This window comes from Peromyscus maniculatus, chromosome 7 (genome assembly GCF_049852395.1).
Source record: "Peromyscus maniculatus bairdii isolate BWxNUB_F1_BW_parent chromosome 7, HU_Pman_BW_mat_3.1, whole genome shotgun sequence".
NCBI classification, from domain to species: Eukaryota; Metazoa; Chordata; class Mammalia; order Rodentia; family Cricetidae; genus Peromyscus; species Peromyscus maniculatus.
The window spans coordinates 48016243-48035916 of record NC_134858.1 but is presented as its reverse complement, the minus strand read 5'-3'; the positions used below and the strand labels follow the sequence as shown (position 1 = coordinate 48035916).

The window sequence follows — 19674 nt, the reverse complement described above, 5'->3', positions numbered from 1 at the left end:
GTCTCAAAAAATACAAACAAAAGAAGAAAGAAAACTAAATCAAGTTCCCTTCCTCCACATCTCTAACAAGTCTACAGAGGCAGAAAAAAAGTTCTTATATTCAGCTGATAAAAATAAGAGCTAAGCCGGGCGTTGGTGGCGCATGCCTTTAATCCCAGCACTCGGGAGGCAGAGCCAGGCGGATCTCTGTGAGTTCGAGGCCAGCCTGGGCTACCAAGTGAGCTCCAGGAAAGGCGCAAAGCTACACAGAGAAACCCTGTCTCGAAAAAACCAAAAAAAAAAAAAAAAAAAAATAAGAGCTAAGTTGCCGGGTGGTGGTGGTGGTGGTGGTGGTGGTGGTGGTGGTGGTGGTGCACACCTTTAATCCCAGCACTCAGGAGACAGAGCCAGGCGATCTCTGTGAGTTCTAGGCCAGCCTGGGCTACAGAGAAACCCTGTCTTGAAAAATTTAAAAAAAAAAAAAAAAGCTAAGCTAAAATGCCTACATTATTCATTCAACTCTGGGGGGGGGGGGGGCGGGCATAGTCAGTACTCACCAGCAGACAGTGGGCAAAGTCAGGACCTCCCACCAAACCGGTGAAATTTCCCAGCTGCTCGGCAAGAGCTAACAGCACCTCATCTTCATCATAAATTGTATCTGGAAAGAACAACAGTTGGTTAGCCCATGGAGCTGGTACTCCTACCCCTGCTGCAACTACAATCTTAAAAGCATCTTCTTCCTTGTCTAAATCAGAAGTCTTCCTGAATGTTTCACAGAATTATTAAGACATTCATATCCCACATCAACTACCTTCCCATTAGTTAGAGGGCTTATGTTTGAGTATGTCTGGCGTAACATTTCTATATACCTTGCAGAAGGCACCTGCTCCATCTAGTACTTGTTGCTATGCTAGGTAACAAATTAAAAAAAAGAAATAGTTTGAAAGCCAATGGAAAATGGACCGTGTTTCTTTAAAGGACACATACCTGTAAGGAAAGGCAGCAGTTCAGTTCGAGTCCTTTCCACCCCGAGTGCTAGAGCAATAGTCGATAACTTCTTAATACTGTTGAGACGGAGCTTTAAACATGAAGTGGGAAGACCAAAGCAAAGAGATGGTTGCAATTCAGGTCAAAAGAAGCAGGCAGGTGAGACACTGGCAGAGGGTATACATAACGAGGATGAGACTTTCACTTAGATCTTATTCCTAAAATAACTCAAGGACCGTTTAACACGTCATTAGCCAGAGGCTATCCTGGGGAGAACACTGAAGGGCCCGGAAAGAAATGAATGAATGAAAACACCCGGGCAAGTGAGAGATTCTGAAAAGAGAGAACTCTGGACGGAAGGAAGCAGGTGAAACGGTTAAACACGACTCCTCCCTTTTCAGAGAAAAGTTCCATCACAACTGATGCACCACTCATCTGGGTTAATCAGCTGTGGCGCTCTTCCCACCCAACCAGCCGGGCCAGTTTGCCAGCCGAGGCAGACACTCCACAGCACTTCAAAGGGACCCCGGTCCCCGGGGCCGCTCCTCCGCTCCCGGGCGGCCCCGCAACCCACCGCGGCTTGTCCACCCGAGGCGGGAACTGGTTCCCCGCCCCACCGCCGGAGCCCCCGGAAGGCTGAGGTAGGGCTGCCGGGAGCTGAGGCGGACCACCGCGGAGCCGCCGCCGCCGCCGCCCCCGGTCCCGTAGGAAGAAGCGCTGAATACGGCTCTGCCGTCCCCGGGGCCGCCCCCATGGCTGAGCCGGCCTTCCCGCTCTTCCCTACCCTGTACGCCTCCGAGCTCGCCTCGGCTCCCCAGCCCCAGCCTAGTACCTGCACGTCCTCATTGCGGAGCTCGTCGATTAAAACCGCGATCGGGTAGAGCGAATCGTCTCCATCTCCGCCCGCTGCCCCTGGACCGGCCCCGGGCCCCGCTGCGCCCGCCATGTTCTTCCTCCTCTGGCTAGTCGCCGCCGTACGCCCGGCGCCCCGGCCACGCCCCGAGCCCCGGCCACGCCCCGCACCCAGGCCACGCCCCGAGCCCCGGCCACGCCCCGCACCCAGGCAGGCGGGGCTAAATCCAACCCGCCCGCTCTGGGGAAGCGAAGGAGTCGAGTTTTTAGCCTGCGCACGGAGGCTCCGGCCTGAGCCCCATTGCTGGAACTTGGGGTCTGAACTCCAGAAGAAGGGCGGGCTGAGAAAGCCAATGGAACCCCTGCATCCTTTCCCCAGCCGAAAGAAACATGGGCGGGGATTCATCCTCTGCTCGCCGTGCTCCGAAGGAGAGGAGCCTTCCTGAGTGATGGGTGCCGAAGCTCAGTAGAACTCCAGGACCATAGTCTAGTCGGTACCCTAGGCCAGGAGGAAGAAGCTTTAGCACCTCCCCCAGACTTCATGCTGGCCTGGAGCCACTGGGTCTCAGCCCTGATTTCCCCCTGGGCGAGAAGCCTCCACGCAACCCCTCCACCTCTTCCTCTGGCCTGTTTGCCAAAATCGTGGCCGGCTCCTGCTCCTTAAGACAAATACTGAGTGCGGTGAGAGAAAATGAACAGTGCTGTCCAAACTCCCCAGTCAATATTTTTTCCACGCAAGCTGTTCAAAACATGCGGCTCTCTTGTTTTTGTGTTTCTTTTCAGTGTGGTACTGGAATGGCGCCTTCTGTTGTATTGTCTTCTTTTTTTTTTAACCGCTCTTTAGCAAGAAGCACAACCACCAAGCATAACTAGGCCCAGTTTTAATCTCCCCAGTTCGGCGGGGTGGAAACTGGCCTCCCTAGACCTCCAGAAGTCCTCCTAGAGGACCCCAGGAGGAGGTGGTCCTGGGCATTTTCTCAACAGAACTTAATGGAAAGTTTTCATTGCCCTTTGAACTGCACAAAGTAGCTTAAATGCCCTATCTTCTTAGGTTTTAGACTGAGATGTAAGCAACTTAGATTGGTAGTTCTGTACGACTATCACAAGTTCTCAAGTGACACTATTTTGTGCCTTGATGAAATTGTCAAGTTATTGATAAATGCAATTTAGGAGGTAAGTTTTTTGTTTTTCTTTTTAAAACATGGGACTCCTAGGAGGAAACAGGAGATGGTTAGCCTTTAGAAGTCAAGGCTCAAAAACCAACGGACTTCGGCAGTTTGGGCTTTGGTTTTTTTGGTGTTTTTTTTGTTTTTGTTTTTGTTTTTGTTTTTTTTTGGTGTTTGTTTGTTTGTTTTTCAAAATTGGGCCCGTGAATGTATGCTTGAAGGCTTTCATTTTCTTTTTATTTTGATAACTTTTAGATTCGTATAAGGCACAATCTGGACTGCTGGGGTGGCTACTTCATTTTTTAAGTTACAAAATGTGTGTGTGTGTGTGTGTGTGTGTGTGTGTGTGTGTGTGTGTGTGTGTGTGGTGTGCACACATAAGCCACTGAACAAGCATGCAAGCATGGTCAGAAGACAACTTGCCGAGTGGGTTATCTCCTTTTACCAGCTGGGGTCCAGGAACTGAACTCAGGTTATCAGGTCTGGTGCACACACCTTCATCCGCTGAGCCATGGAGCTGGCGCCGCCGTGGAGCTGGAGCCACGGAGCTGGAGCCGTGGAGCCGGCCCCCAGCACTCCTTTGACCAGCCCTGCCACATGGCTTCAGCACTTATGCTTGCATCAGTTTCCACGCAGCTTTTATTGTTCTGGGCTCGTAAGAAATGAACAGAGGCCGGGCGGTGGTGGTATGTGCCTTTAATCCCAGCCCTTGGGAGGCAGAGGCCGGAAGATCTCTGTGAGTTTGAGGTCAGCCTGGTCTACAGAGTGAGTTGCAGGACAGCCAGGGTTTACACAGAGAAACCCTGCCTCAGAAAAAAAAGAAAAAAGAAAAACCTAAATAAATAAATTAATTAAATTAAAAAAAAAAAAAGTGGATCCAAGCCATGCTTAAGGGTGCATGCCTTTAATCCCAGCCTATTAAGATAGAGGCAGATGGATCTTTGTGAGTTTGAAGCCAGCCTGGTCTACATAGCAAGCCCCAGGTCAACTGAGGCTACATACAAAACCCTGTATCCCCCCCCCCCACACACACACACACCAAAAAATGCACCCAGGTGCATGCTCACAATCCAATGCTTAGGAGGCAGAGGCAGGGGAGACGTCAATAGCTCTAGGCCAGCCAGGTTCACAGAGAGACCTTGATGGATCCAACCTGGCATGGGAAGTCCAAGCCTGCAATCCTCCCCGCACTTGCCTGGCATGCAGGAGGCACTGCTCCATCCCTAATACCCAGCAAGAGACACAGGGCTAAGCTAAGAAGTCCTGACTTGGCACTTGACCAACAGAAGACTTCTATTCCCTTAGCTAAACCGTGTTCAGAAATGAAGAAACAAGCACAGAGAGGAGTTGTTCCCACACCTCGACGGGCTAATAAAACTGGCGCACTGGCCTTAAGCTACCCTGCTTAAACGTCAGATGTGATCTCTCCACCAAGCACAGTGAGGTGGAGGCCTAAGGAATAACTATGATTAAATATGATATCACAAGCTGAGGAAAGAGAACCTAGAAAATTGCCTGGTTTGAGAGTTATCGAGGCCAGACTTCAATACCCGCCTGTGTCTCTGACTCATGGTGACCTACCTCTCCCCAAGCCTCGGTCACACTCTCCACCCCCTCACCCCTGTAAAACGGAGCTAACCACCTGGTTCCTCCTCCAGTAACTGTGAGACTGTGAGAACTAAGCAGGTAATAAGGGCAGAGATGCTAATAAAGTCTCCAGTAAACGCATGAAAATGGGCCACAGCGGGGAGAAGCTGCTTCCAAAGGGGGCCAGGTCCAAAGGCGGGCTTTGAGGAAACAGGATCTACTGCCCATCATCCAAGGGTTTTGTCATAAGTGTTGATTCCTGGGCCTGTGGATGTAGCTCAGCGATAGAATATATGCTTTATATGCTCAAGGCTTTGGATTTAACCTACAGGCTGAAAATTGACAAGTTAGCCAGGGAGACAGTTCAGTGGGTAAGAAGAGCACTTGGTACATAAACATGAGCTTCTGAGTTCAAATCGCCATTTAAAAGGCTTGATGGAGCTGTGACAGCTGTAGCCCTGGTGCTGAGACAGGAAGACAGGAGTCCTTGGGGCTTGCTGCCTGCCAACCTGGCCCTGGGTTGAGTGACAGATGCTGGAGGTCTTAATGGGAGTGCTAGAGAATGATAGAGCAAGACACCCTCACACATGCCCCCTATACACTCATGCAGGCACACTTTAAAAAGCATTTCATTTCATGCATCCCAGTACTCAGGAGTCAGAGGCAAGTGGATCTCTGAGTTCCAGGCCAGCAAGGGCTATATAGTGACACCATGTCTCGATATAAAATAAATAAATAAAATTTAAAAATCTTTTTTATGCAAATTCCTGGCCTCCACCTCAGCCTTACTGAGTCAGAGTCCCTAAAACTGGAGCCAGGCAACTTACAGGGCTCTCCAGAGACTCTAATGTGACTGATGTTTGAAACTCATTAAAAGGTTTATCCAGAAAGACAGTTACCAGGTCAAGCAACAGGCATGGGCTCAGAAAGGATCTCAAATCTTTGGAGGCCACCTCTGTCCAGGTTTAAAAGCAAACAACAATGCTAACTGTTTACCAATAAGGAATTCCGTCCCTACTGGCTATGGGTTTTGCCTGATTAGAAAGGTAATCCCTCTGTTGCCAGGTTGCTGGCAGGCAGCCAGGCTCTACCAATACAGCCTGTGGTACTTAACAACTTCCACACCCCCCTCTCCTTCCCAAGGCTGCCTCTGGCCTCCTCTCCACTTCTCACACACACCACAAGAAACCAATGGCCAGGGAGCCCCGGGGGCAACAGTAGAGTCTAGGCTGAGGATTGAAGGGAGCCTCTGAGACAAGGCTGTCTTAGCACAGAGCCAGAGCTGACGCCCACACAGCCGTTCACTCATCCAGTGTGAATTGAGAGAAGGCAAGGTTAGGCTTGCCCAGTTCCGGTACAATAACGCAGCAAGAATATGATCACACAGCTTGGTGAAATCAACAGCCATCACGGCTCTCTGTGCCACAGAAAAAAGGACCAGTCCTAAGGAAATCTGAACGGCATCACCATCCTCAATAGGCTCTTGGCCTCCTCCTCACAGACACAGGTTTACAAACCGGCACAATGGCAAAGGAGGGTCCATCCCATCCAGTCACTCAAAAAGGCTAGCACAGAGGGACGCCGGTAGGTTATGGCACTCCTAGACTTCTGACCCACTAACACCACCAGCAAGAGAGGGATGAATGTCTCAGTTCATGAGCTGAGACATACAGGTGCCTTCCCAATACAGCCATCCCTCAGCACGAACCAAGGGCTTGGTTGCGGACACACCCCTGTGCCAAAATCCAACGATGTTCAAGGCACTTCTATAAAATGGTTTGGTACCTGTGTACAGTCTGCAGCCAGCCATGTGTTTTAAACCATCTCCAGATCATTTCACCTAACAGGTCCATGCTGTAACAACTGAATACTTAGGGATAATGACAAGCAGAGAAGTCTGCTCATTGTTAGTAAGCTTTCATTTGGATCTATGGACGTGGATCTGCATCTTCATTTAGCAAGATGACAGTGTAAACTGACTCTCAGACCCATGCTTAATTCATTACGATGTAGCAGTCACCACGGTGGCGCTCGGGACATCTTACATTTATATTTATTCAAACACTGTCTCATTCTAAGGAACTCAAATATTTCATATCGATCTTTTCACCTTCTTTCCCTGTTTTTCCCTTGTGTCAGATTTCTCCCCCAGCCCCGTCTATGGATGGCGATACTCCCAACAGAGAGAAGGCTTTAGCTGAGGTCACACAGCAGTGAAAAGAAGCTACAGCACTCAGAAACATGACCAGGGCTATTTCCCCCCTCATCCCCTCAGCAGCTAGGGTAAAAGCCTTACCTGAACTCTTGGTAAGAGCAAATCAGAGAACTGGCCTCATCAGTCTGGTTCAGAATACTACCTCTGACTGTTGAGAGGACACTCGGGAGTCAGGCACGCTGTGGGCTGCAGGGCCATTTCTACCACTTGCCAGCTGTGTGACACTGGGCAAATAACTTACTCTCTCTGAACCTTGGTTTGTGTATCTAAAGCCTGCCCAGCTTCGTGTGGCTGTGCAGCAGAGTAAATCATATGATGCTTAGAGCTGAATATGGCAGCGTGCACGTACAAACCCAGCACTCAGGGGTGTCTCCAGGAAGATCAAGGATTCCAACTAATCTAGGCTATACATCTTAAGAAAAATCAAGCCAGCGTGGTGGCCATCACCTTTAACCTCAGCACTCACTCCGGATGAGGAGGCAGGTGGGTTTCTGTAAGTTTGAAGCCAGTCAGCGACATCTATCACTCCAGATTTTATTTAAATAGCACCCATTCCCCATATTTCTGATAATGCCCTTGTTTGGTTTCTAGCCTCACTGCGTTTTGCATTTGAAACACGAAGGTTATTACAAACATCTGGGTCTTGGTCACCGCACTGCAGCCTCCCCAATCTGGTCTTACCATGGCATCCAGAGATGCCCAGCTACTCTCTGCTCAGTTTCGCTCTGTCCACAGGGTAGAGCCCAGCTTCCCTTCCCCTCTCTTATTTTAGGAGTTTCTTATCACAACTTACACTAGGCCCAGTCAGCATAAGTAGAATAGTAGGTCTCAGCAACCAGTAGAACGGCCAGAGATTTGACCTCACAGAAGCTTGGCTTACTCTCACATGTTCCTGCTCTCTGGGTCTCTTACCTGCGTCTCCCCTGAAGGTGATGTTCCTTCTTACTTCCTTTTCTGAGCTGCCCAGGAGAACTCTTAGGAGAAAAGTCACCAGGCAGAGAAAGGACCTGTGCCCAAATCCCCTGCCTATGCCTCTCATAACTCGGCAGAAATAGAGCTGGGGCTGTAACCACAAGCCAGAATGTATACTAACTTCTAGGACTTCAGGAAATCCACTCCCTCTCTGATCTGACTGTGAGATTCAATTTAGCTGGGGTCCGTGGTGTTCTCGGGAAGCCCCAGTGAAGACTGAACTTGCGGATTGCAAACTCCAGGCTGTGGTCACTGAAGACGATCAAGGAGCATAAAGAGAGGACCGGCCTTGACTAGATCGCATTCTCTGTGCTCATCTATTCTTTCCACGTCCCCCATCCCAATGTCCCAAAGGAAGTGAAGGACAGAAGACTTCAAGCATGTGCCATGGTGGATGAGGCTGAGCCCAGTGGTAAAGTATTGTCTAGCACAGCTGAGGGCCTGAGCTGGATCCCTAGGGGAGGGACAAATGGGGGGCCAAGCTGGGGGGGAGGATCTGTGAGTATCAATTTTCCCTTCTAAAATAAAAGGTTAATATACACGGATTGCAAGTGCTCTATCACTGAGCTACAAACCTAGCCTAAACAGGAGCATAAGCTGTTATTTGTATGCTTTTTCCACAAATCCAATCTGATGATCTAGAGGATACAAAAACAAACAAACAACAAAAAAAAAAAACCCTCCTCTAAATCATAAACAAAACACCAGCGTCAAACCGAACAGTCTCCATGCTTCTAAGGTGAAGCTAAAGACTGGTGACAGGCAGCACACATGAAGGAGAGGACCCTCATTCCACGTCTGGCAAAGCTCACCTTGTTCAAGCCCAAGTCTGCCTAGATCGTTATCTGCACATTTAAAATGTGAACACTGCTTTTGAACCTCACGGGCTAGGCATGAGGAACAGTCGTAATAGAAAGCGCTCTAAGGCCTTTTACTGCCCAAGGCTCACACCCTTGCTAAACACCATTACCTTCCACTGAGCTACTGTACTATAACTGATGTGCTGGCATCAGAAGGTGAGAGCGCTAGACATTCATACATCCTCCGGCTGCCTCTGTCAGGATCAGCACATCAGCAGTGGTAGGCTTAGGGATGTGTATGTGATAAAATTTGCTGTATGTGAAAGCATGACAATGGGCAGGTGGCTGGTAATTGCCCCTAGGAGAAGCTGTTCCTCCTCTTCAAGAACATGGTCTTTTATTATCTGCAAATACAATCAAGGACATAACAAATACAACTGAAATTAACAGAGAAGGGTCAACTTACAAGATAGCCTACCAACCAGGAAATCTTAAGTGTGATGGACAATTCATCCACATAGGAAACATCTGCAGCTGTAGAAATACAGGAGGCAATGTAAGGACATGTCCCAAAGCTTCCAGCTTGGCTATTTCAACACATACTGGAATTATAACAAACAAACCCAGCTAAGTTCCTGGAGAGAAAGGAACCCTGAGACATTTAGTGAGAATAGGGTGCCCTCTGCTGGACACGAAGGGAGTCTCCATGATGGCTCGACAGATAGGGTAAACCTGAAGCAAGTATGTGGCAACGTGTGGTACTGTGTGCGTACACATACATACACACACGTGTGCACTGTACTATATTCAGTCATCACAGGCTGTGAAGATGAAAATATAGAAAGAGCCCAAGACAATAGAAATAGGCGGGATCAGGAAAGTTTCTAAGATTCACTCCTAAGCGTCACACACAGAGCCCCACCTGTTTCCCTATGTATCTCCACAAGTATTACTCTGGAAAGAAAGAATGGAAACACCCTATAGGGGATTCCAGAGAAACTTAGAGATATGCTGTTTACAAAGAAACAAGGAAGAGGTACCACACGCTCCTGAATGGTACACTGAGTGAACACACTTCGGGTCACTTCTCTCAAAATGGGATTAACCTTTGCTCTCATGCCTGAGCCAGCTAGCAGCAGCTGCAAGAGGCTGTCTTGCAAACTGTCTCTGCAAACCTGTAGCAAAACAACAGAGTCAGGGCTTCACCGCACTCAGCTCCAGTGAAAAGCTGAGTGTGCGTCCATACACACATATACGGGGTTTCTCTGCGTAGCCCTGGCTGTCCTAGAACTCACTCTGTAGACCAGACTGGCCAGAGATCAAACTACCTCTGCCTCCTGAGAACTAAAGCTATGAGTCACCATGCTCAGCTAAGTGTGTCTCAAGAACCATACAAAGCTGGCTCCAGGGTGAGCCCTGAGAAGGGAGGATGGCTCACCATCTGCACACATTCTACCCCCATTGTCCTGTTCAACATGGGTCCTTGCCTGATGAGGCCAAGCAGGGCCAAGCCCTAGGGTGAAGCTTGAGTCTGCCTACTCAAACTTTCTTTTCCTCCCTAATAAATCCATAAATGGCAAAAAATTTTATTCGTTCCTTTTCTCTACATGTGTTAAATAGAACACAAGAGACCACGAGCATCCATTAGTATACATTGGTGTCTTATTAGCTAACTGCTCTTCCAGCAAGAAGGTCTCCGGAGGGCATGGGAGACAGAGCAGGTAAGGAATGCTTGGGGCCTGGAGAGGGGAGAGCCCAAATCAAGGCCTAGGAGACTAGGGGTTACAATTAGAAAAGGATGCCAGCATTCTGCATGCTTCCTTAGCAGTGGTCTTTGGTGTGAAGTTTACCTAGTCTCTACCAAGGGCAGTGGTGGTTAACTCTGGCTACACACGAGAGCGGTCTAAAAATAACGATGCCTCTGCTCATCCCTGGCTGCTAACTCGTTATTCCTGAGAGAGGATTGTGCACAGTGCGGCGACTTTAAAGCCTCCCCCGTGTTCCTACCCCGCAGCACTGGCTGAGGATTGCTGCTTCACTGGTTATGATTTCTGCAGCACTGAGCACAAGGCACAGCTAGCGAAGAGCCCGAGAGGCCCTGCCCTTCTTATGTGGCAACGCGGCTGACCGGTGAGTTAAAACGACTGACCGAAGGGCAAGGGTGCAAGGGTGCGAGCTGCCCAACTAACTGTTCCTACAAATGGGGATCAAAGAACTTCTCACAGCAGGTGCTGGGTCTCAAACCCACGAGACAGCTCCCTGAAAAGCCCTACTCTGAAGAAATCGCCCTTCAGTCATCCACTTTGGCTTTTTAAGGCCCACCAAAAAGTTACCTAGTTTATCCTTTTTATCTCCAGGTAAGAAATTATAGAAAAAGCCCAGAAAGTAGAAACAAAAACAAAAGCAAACAAAAGTCCTCACTTACCTTCAAGTGTTTTAAAGATACTTCAAGATGCACTTAAATTTCAAGAAAAAAAAAATCCATGCTTAACATGTTCACTTAAACTCAAATTGTTCATTCAAACATACGCTGGTTTACAAGGCCCTCCCAGGAAACACCCAGCTAGTCATCCCTACTACAGCTCCACATCCTCACATCCCTAATCTCAATGTCCCCCATTTCATTGGGTAGACATGTTGATTTGAACTTGTTCAAATGTCAGGTCTAGGTCAGCCTGGGAGCCTCCACAGCTAGAGAGACCCAGGGAAGTTTTCAGCTTGAAAATAGGATTTGCTACTTAATATTCAATCTGAATGTGTGACTACAAATCCAGATTGCAGCTGGGCATCTTCTACAAAGGACAGGGGACAAGAAGGACCTAATGGCTCCTCACACCTACAGGAAAGGTCCTCTAAGGCAGACTCATTCAGAAGACCATCTGTGCCAAGTCTGGCCCTCCAAAACAGGAGATAGAGAAATGTAAATATGTCATAAAGGGCCTTGTTGCTCTTTTTAGAAGCAACCCTCAGGAATGTGCTCTTGTGCCCAAGTCTGGAGTTCAGAACTCCTAAGCTCCACACATAGACTAACAGGCTTACTTAACAGCTGCCCTTCAAGTTCTCAAGACTTATGACTTGCTCTATTTTCTGTGTCTAAGAATTCAGACCAAGATGCTGGGCACGGAGACTCATGCCTAATAATCACAACACTGGGAGCTTGAGGCAGGAGGATTGTTGTGAATCCCAGGCCAGTCTGGGCTATATACAGAGTTACAGGCCAGTCTAGGCTACAGAATGAAACCATGTCTCAAGAAATAAAAATTAAGAATCTGTGCCAAACTGAAAACAAGAGCTGTGTGTTAGACGGTGTCTCTGTCTTTTCTCTCTTCGTTGTCAATAAAAAACGCATGGGACCAAAACACTGGGGGACTGCTGAGTCCTGGAGTGAGACAGACAGTGGACTGCCGGAGTCCTGGAGTGAGACGGTGGACTGCCGAGTCCTGGAGTGAGACGGTGGACTGCTGAGTCCTAGAGTGAGACAGTGGACTGTTGAGTCCTGGAGTGAGACGGTGAACTGCCGAGTCCTGGAGTGAGACAGACAGTGGACTGCTGAGTCCTGGAGTGAGACGGTGGACTGCTGAGTCCTGGAGTGAGATGGTGGACTGCCGAGTCCTGGAGTGAGACGGTGTGGAGTTTGCCCCTTCGTGCCGATTATCAAGACACAGGTTTACAAGGTGTCTGCTCCAGGCTGTCTGCGCCTAACAAAAGGTGAAAAAGGAAGTCGCCACAGGGGTCTGGAGTCCAGAGGGTTCTTCCATGAGGTTCTAAAGATGGGGAAGCAAGACGGGGAGTAAAGGTGGAGTCCTGCACAGGACAGAACGATGGCTACCGTGGTCTCTTCCCACCTGGGACTAAATTAGTGACAGCGTCTAAAACAGCATGGGAGAAATAAACGAAATCTCAAGGACACCTGGGTCATGTGGGAAGAAAAATGAAAAGTAGTTATGAAAAACCAGGCGATGAGACTGTGTGTGAAGAGCAGGACAAGAAAATGATGCGGAAAACTCACGTGCTCCTCCCAGCCCCCAAAAGTCTAACACCTCCCCAAAGGGCGAAACGATCCAAATGCCAGCTCTAACTGGACTGAGATGCCAACTGGACTCTCATACTCCGGACACTTGAAACCCAAACCTTAAGATAAGCTAGGCATGTGGCACATTCTCTCTTTCAAGCACAATACTCAAAAATAAATTCCTGTTGTGCTTTTTTTCTCCTGGAAGGAATAAAACATCACTGACTCCAGAAGGCTTCTTCCCTAAGTTTCAGGGTAAACGTTCTGGGCTCTTTGACCTGGAGAAATTGTATCTATGAACTGAGACACGGGCATGGGGAAGGAGAATGCCCAAGTCATGCTGTTTCCAATTCCAATTCCCAATGATGATTAAAGCTGAATGCAAAAGAAAAAAAAGTGACCTTAAGAAAGAGGAAATCGCCGGGCATTGGTGGTGCACGCCTTTAATGCCAGCACTTGAGAGGCAGAGCCAGGTGGATCTCTGTGAGTTCGAGGCTAGCTTGGTCTAAGAGCGAGATCCAGGAAAGGCGCAAAGCTACACAGAGAAACCCTGTCTCGAGAAAAAAAAAAAAAAAAAAAAGAAGAAGAAAAAAAAGAAAAGAAAAGAAAGAAAGAGGAAATCAAGCCCAGGGTGGGGATGACACCTTTAATCCCAGCACTTGGGAGGCAGAGGCAGGTGGATCTCTGAGTTCAAGGCTAGAGTGGTCTATAGAGGGTGTTCCAGTACATACAGCACTACACAGAGAAACCCTGTCTGAGAGGGAGGGAGGGAGGAAGGGAAGGAGGGGGGAGGGAGAGGGAGGGAGGGAGAAAGAGAGAGAGGGGGAGGGAGAAGAAAAATCAAACTGCCAAAATGCATTCACTTTTTCCTTCACAGAAACCCAGTAGGTATGTAATGTAAACACCGGCACAGGAGAAAGCACAAGGATCAGGAAGACAGTGACCTGGACGACACTGATTTCAGCACTGTGCTGCTTCCTGGTTTCATCTGCATCAAGAATCACAAGGTCACAGAGACTGGGACATTTAAAGGAACATTCAGAGTTATGGATCCAGCAAGGCCCTGAAACCCAATCAATGCCTTATGGAAACCTTCATCTTCCTGTTACAAAACCATTAAAGCTGAACACATGCCCACGTCATCCATTTACCTGAGGAGTTCAATGCGGGAGCCTAAACGCAGACTCACATGTAAGCTTTACTGCATTGGGGAGACAGAGATCTAATTGCCTATTTTCCTCTTTAAAGAAAACAAAACTACATTAAAAGCCAAGATGTCTGTTGTTAGCTACACAGTTATACAAGCACAGTGACTCTCACTCCCCACCCTAAGAAGCACACGTAGAAAGGTTCCCACTGGGGAAGTGGCTGTTTGGAATCCTTACAGAAGGAGTCCAAAGGTCTTTCCCAGAACTCCAGACCAGGAAACAATGACCTCAAGAAAAGACTGGGATCAATCACCACCTTGATTGAAAACTGTGTCTTCTGTACACCTGACTTCAGCAATGAGCACCCAGGCTGCAGTTTCCTGCACATCCCCAAAGGGATTAAGATAACCTGTCTTCTTATCAGATGATAAAAAAGGCAAAGGCAGATTTTGCTAACAGATTCCTATCATACAGACTGGGTCAATGCTGGTACTTGGTGTCACAAGATTTAGGTTCAGATAAAGCTGCTTCAGGGCTAGAGATCAGAGAAGTCTAGATTTGCCAAGTCTACCCACTACTTCATTCCGTCCACAAAGGAGATTCTGAATCGTGTGTAGATCTCATTCCTCAGCAGCAACGATTTACAAGTACCTTAGTCTGGGGACTGAGCAATGGTGTATGCAGCACCACAGTCTTCGGTGAAGACAGGAGACTGACCAGATGCCTTTTTTGCAGGGGAAGCTAACCCCCATGTTGCTAAGAGGTACTTGGCATAGTGTCCAAGATGTACTGTGCTCTCACCAGAAAACAGGATGGAGAAAACCAGAGTGAGGTTTTCAAAGGGACAGGAATTGACATTCCCAAGAGAGCTCTATACCCATCTGGCTTTTTTGTGCTACTTTATAATTAAGTTCTTACTCGGACAACTGTGTGTGCATGTATGAGTGCATGCCCATGTATGTGTATGCGGAGGCCTAGGTTCCTGTCAAGCACCTTTAAGGGATCTTTACATTTCTTTCAACCTTGTAAGATGATCAAATAGCTTTGTACCATTGGGAGGGAGGGTGTTTGCATATGTTAAGAACTGAATCCAGGACCTTACTTACAGCAAACGTGTGCTCTACCACTCAGCCATCCCCTGCTCCTGTACTTGGACTGGAAAAGAGGCAGAACTCTTCACAGAACTCCACGATCTACTCTTCTACGCATCCTGCAGTGCCTTGGCTTCTGAACTATGTCTCACTACAGTTCTCTTCTTCAGATCTCATTCCCACTATTTGCTTTGGAAAATGGTGATCGGATACTGAGAACTAAATTGCAGGGACTATTCACACAGTAGGGCTGCAGTCTATCGTTCCTATCCAGTTGTCATTCTGTATGTCTGGACTTGCTACCTCACCTCTGCTTCATTTAACTCCAGAAAAATCTTTTAGAGGGGAACTCCCAAGAGTAAATACTTTCATTCTACTTCTTATTTTTCTGTCCTCTTTATTCTTTTATTGGGACTAATCCCCATCAGAAAGCTATTTTCCTCTAAAGGAAAAAGAACAACAGAAACCATGACCAGTTCTACCCTCTCGGCACTCCTAGAACCTGTCACCCTAAGGAAAGAAGGCACCTGGAACATGGCCACAGGGACACGAACACTGCACACAGAAGATCTGTGGATTACAGAGCAAGGACTGTCCTACCAAGGCCTGGCAATACCACACAGCACCGCTAAGAAGGTATCACCACAGGCCCCAAGAACTCAAAGAACTGTACCTTAACCTCTTCCCTAAAATAGAGACTGACAAAACGAATCATGTCTGTGGCCAGTCTGATCCTCCTCTCAAGTGGTGTTTCATAGGCGAGTGGAGAGGCATGGACAATTGTGAAAGCACAAGAAGTCAGCCTGGATTGTACTCCCAGGCCTCTGACACCCCCCGCCCCCCGCTTCTCTCCACCTTCGTCTGCTTCCTCTTCTGTGAAGAGGTCCTCAGTGGTTGTTAGGATCAAATGAGAAAACGTTCTCCACACTGTGTCATATCGTAAGGGAAGGGGAGGTAACAGGAAGGCTCACCACTTGTTAACAGTCCTTACCACGCCTATGCAACCAGACATGCCTGCCGAAGGTCACCTTGCAGCAGAATTGAAGTATGGGTGCTTTATATAAACAGTCCTTTTCATTTAATTTTACATAAAGGAATTCTCAATGTCCTCAAAATGGCCTCTGACTACTTTAAAATGTGATGGCACCCAAATCTATTATACTTTTCTCCAAAGATGCTCAATATAGTTATAATCTTTGTACTGAGTCTAGAATTCAAGATATATCACGCTGAAACTTTTTAAAAAATCTTAAAACCCTTCCCAGATATAATTAAGACTGGTTTTAAAGAAGATCAAATGAAAATGAGAGGCATCGTGAACAGTAAGACTGGGTCCCAGTTCTTCAGGGGTCGTCTTTTCCTGAGCTCCAGGCCAGGGTCGTAGTCCTGCGAATGCTTTTGTCTTGCTAGAGGTGAAAGGACATGTCGGTTGGCAAATAGGCTGCGCTTTTCAGCACTAGGATTTGAACAAGGTCTGCTAGGAGCTGCCAAACAGCTTGGGTGGAGAAACCATGTGGCCTAAGGATAGCTCGCTAGTTCCCGGATGGCAGGCCAGAGTGTGGAGAAGAGCCAGCACACATACACCCAGCCAAGGGCTCTCAGCTCTTCCTGTAAGCGGCTCTGCTCTCCTCCATTCTAGTAAATGACTGAACAGGGAAAAGAAGGGCAATGGAGCAATGTATCTCCCCAGGCTTCAGGACTCTGTCTGCAGAAAGCTCACAGGCAGAACAGGACACAGGGGCAGGAAGTGTGTGACTCTGACACAGACGTGACAAACTCAGAGCACCCGGATCTGGCATTCATATCAGGCGACCTTTATTACGAGCGTTATATGATGACCTGGAAGTCAGCTCAGTGGAACCACTAGTTAACGTGGTGGCTGTCCGTTGAGCCATGGGGGTGCTGCTAACCTCCACTTCTCTTCCTGCTTTGCTTTGTTTTCCGAGGCTTAAGGATGGTGTAGTTCACATACACTGTATACTGATCCGACAGGAAGGGCACGTAGAATGCCCGAAGCAGCTTTGAAGACCTGAAAGAGAAGAGAAAGGAGGGGATAGAAATTTCATCATTTTACTAATGGCTCTGGAAATAACTGAAAGAAACCAAGTGCTACATAAAGGATTATATTTTATATAAAAGAGAAAAGTCTACTATTCAGGTACCAGATCATGATAATAGGCCTTGCTACTCATGCCAAAAAAAAGTATATCTCCCTAATAGGCAGCCTTTCAAGAGCTATGGGTCTGCATTTTGCATTTGAACGTGACACACAAAAGTTACAAGGTATACAAAGTTCCAAATAATTTTTGCATCTAAACAATTACAGAAATGCCAAATGCTCAAACAATCCTGGTTCCAGCTCTAGCTTTTCCTAGAGAGACGAGGAAAACCGTGTCCTGGGTACCTGTGCAGTCCGCAGCAGTGCCTGAATCAAGAGGCTAGTCTACGTACGCACGAGCTCGGGCTAGCACAATTTGTTCTGGAAAATTCTCATGACTGAAGTATGAGAACTGGAAACAACCTACCATGGGGTTTTGAAGCATGTAAGTGATTTGGTTTTAAATTCGTTTATTCCATCCGATAAATCTATGAGAAAGGTGACAATGGTGTCCCTGTTTCACAGATGGAGAGCAGAGGCATAAACCTACTCAAGGTCATGCAGATTAAGCAGCTTGTTCAAGTTCACGTAGTAACTGATAAGAGCCTCATTCAGGTTAGATTATAGAATCCGCGAGCTTAACCATTATGGGTTATCCTACAGCCTATGGATTTATCTTTTCCTGGAAGAGGTAATAATGACAGCTTCAAACACATCAAGTATCACTTCCTGATTGAATGTTTCAGTCTGAAAATCCAAGTGGGCCCAGTTACTGATACCGGAAACGAGATAGCTGAAGGGTGTCCACGGCCAGTCCTTTTCCAGATTCTAAACTTGTAAATGTCATGTCGACGTGGCATTTGCACTGGCAGCCTACCTCTGGGCTTGGCAGACTGCTGAGATGCCTGCACACACAATGATACTGCACTTGGCAAACACACCTCTGAAAGATGTCCCAGCTGAGATGCTGGCAGTGGCCCGTGCTCAACAGAGACACACTTCACTTCAGCAGCCAACAGCTCAAGGGTTTGGAGAGAGAAAAGAGGCTTAGAGGAGACCTGCACACAAGGCAGGGCTCTCGGGAGCAGACCAACAGGAAGAGGATGCACCTGTTCCAGACAAAAGAAGTCAATTCCTCCTTCTGCTCACACGCACAGATAAGGTGATGCCTCACACCGGCACCAATTCCTTCAGGTCTGTAACCATTCCGGAAATGACTCCTGTTCGTTAACAGCAGGTATGCTCAGGTGGAGACAAGCCCTCAGTGTAACAACGGGGCCTGCAGAGTCAACTGTGGCGTTTCCTTCTGGAGCAGCTCGTGCAGATTCAGCACAGACTGAACCATGGAGGCACTTCTATCGGCCTTTGGCCTCCAATGGGCACAGTTCAGAATCTTTACTTCAACATTTCCATCTCTAAGGGTCATAAGAAAAGTGGGACAGAAAGACACACACGCACACACACACACACACACACACACACACACACACACACAGAAGTGTATAGCACATGTCCAATGGCAATGAAACTGACAGGATAAGCAAATTTCACACTATGGTCTTTGGGTGGCAGTAAACCAGATGAATGTCCTCAAACTCAAGAACTGCTGAGTTGGGCCAGCACCTCCTGCCAAGCCTGGTGACCTGAGACTGATCCCCAGAACCCACTTGGTGGAAAAAGAGGAAAAAACCTCAAAAGTTCTCTTCTGACTTGCCCACATGCATCCTTCCCCCCTCAGGAACACACAAAATACATAATAAATGTGATTTTTTAAAAAAGCATTAATCAGTAGACAATATATTCCTAGCACAACAAGGAAAGAGCATACTCTCTGCCTCTCTGCTCAGTTCAGCTTCACCAGGAAAGATGTCGTCATGCAACATTTGCAATATGCCCCTGGATGACTCCTGTTATAATAAGGATACACACCCTGTCCTTTCATTTTCCATGACAGTGTGTGTAAGATTGTATTTGGTATAGTTCACAAGTGAGTAAGCTAGAGGAAGGTCTACAATAACGACAGAGGGACATAGATGACAAAGACATCTTAAAAATCATTGACTAGCCAGGTGGTGGCGCACGCCTTTAATCCCAGCACTCAGGAGGCAGAGGCAGGCAGATCTCTGTGAGTTCAAGGCCAGCCTGCTCTACAAAGCAGTCTACAGCCAGGGCTACACAGAGAAACCCTGTCTCAGAAAAACAAAAAACAAACAAACAAACAAAACACTGACCAGTCTACTCTAAATACAAAATAAATAAATAAAATGTTTGAATTAGGAAACAAAGGAGTCATGTGACTCACCAAAGGCTTCACAAAAACACTCAAGTGCTGTTTTTGAATGAGAAGAACTAGGAGCAAAGATGCGCCAGACTTCATTAGTGATAGAGCCGGAACCCACAATCAGTCTTTCAGGATGGATGCGTCAGGTTCACGCACAACAGCTAGTGAGCAGTTGGCTGTAATCCGAGACATTATCCATTTCAGGAATAACACATGTGTATGTGTGTGTTCCCAACAAGTAGAACATAGAATATAAATTCAGACTGTATGGCCAGGTGTGGTGGCACACACCTTTGATGTCAGCACTTGGGAGGCAGAGGCAGAAGGAGTTCTGTGAGTTCAAGCCAAGTCCGGCCTATGTAGCAAGTTCCAAGCCAGAGTTATACGGTATACCCTGTCTCAAGAAACAAAACACAATAAAAATAAGTAAGTAAATTAAAACTTGAAAAAAAGAAAGAAAACACAATAAAAAACACCCAGTATGTG

General features: G+C 47.5%; 2 protein-coding genes across 8 annotated transcripts in view; both read right to left on the bottom strand.

Moving 5' to 3' along the window:
- The window catches only part of Ppp2r1b (protein phosphatase 2 scaffold subunit Abeta), a 34487-nt gene extending 32518 nt beyond the window's left edge, over nucleotides 1–1969 (bottom strand). For 3 of the 4 annotated variants that reach the window (XM_006972331.4, XM_006972334.4, XM_006972330.4), the window contains exons 1-3: nucleotides 1799–1969; nucleotides 967–1057; nucleotides 537–637 (exon numbers count right to left, since the gene is read on the bottom strand). In XM_006972331.4, coding sequence (XP_006972393.1) covers nucleotides 537–637; nucleotides 967–1057; nucleotides 1799–1912 — 306 coding nt within the window. In that variant the 5' untranslated portion in view covers nucleotides 1913–1969. The remainder of the gene's footprint in view (nucleotides 1–536; nucleotides 638–966; nucleotides 1058–1798) is intronic. The other variant, XM_006972333.4, reaches the window with a different exon arrangement.
- A 14633-nt stretch (nucleotides 1970–16602) lies between these two features.
- Alg9 (ALG9 alpha-1,2-mannosyltransferase) overlaps nucleotides 16603–19674 on the bottom strand; it is a 73488-nt gene continuing 70416 nt past the window's right edge. For all 4 annotated transcript variants that reach the window (XR_006074088.2, XR_013052477.1, XM_042280916.2 and 1 more), the window contains one exon: nucleotides 16603–16838. Coding sequence is in view for 2 of the 4 variants with exons in the window: in XM_042280916.2 (XP_042136850.1) it covers nucleotides 16715–16838 (124 nt within the window). In the remaining 2 variants the exon portion in view is untranslated. The remainder of the gene's footprint in view (nucleotides 16839–19674) is intronic.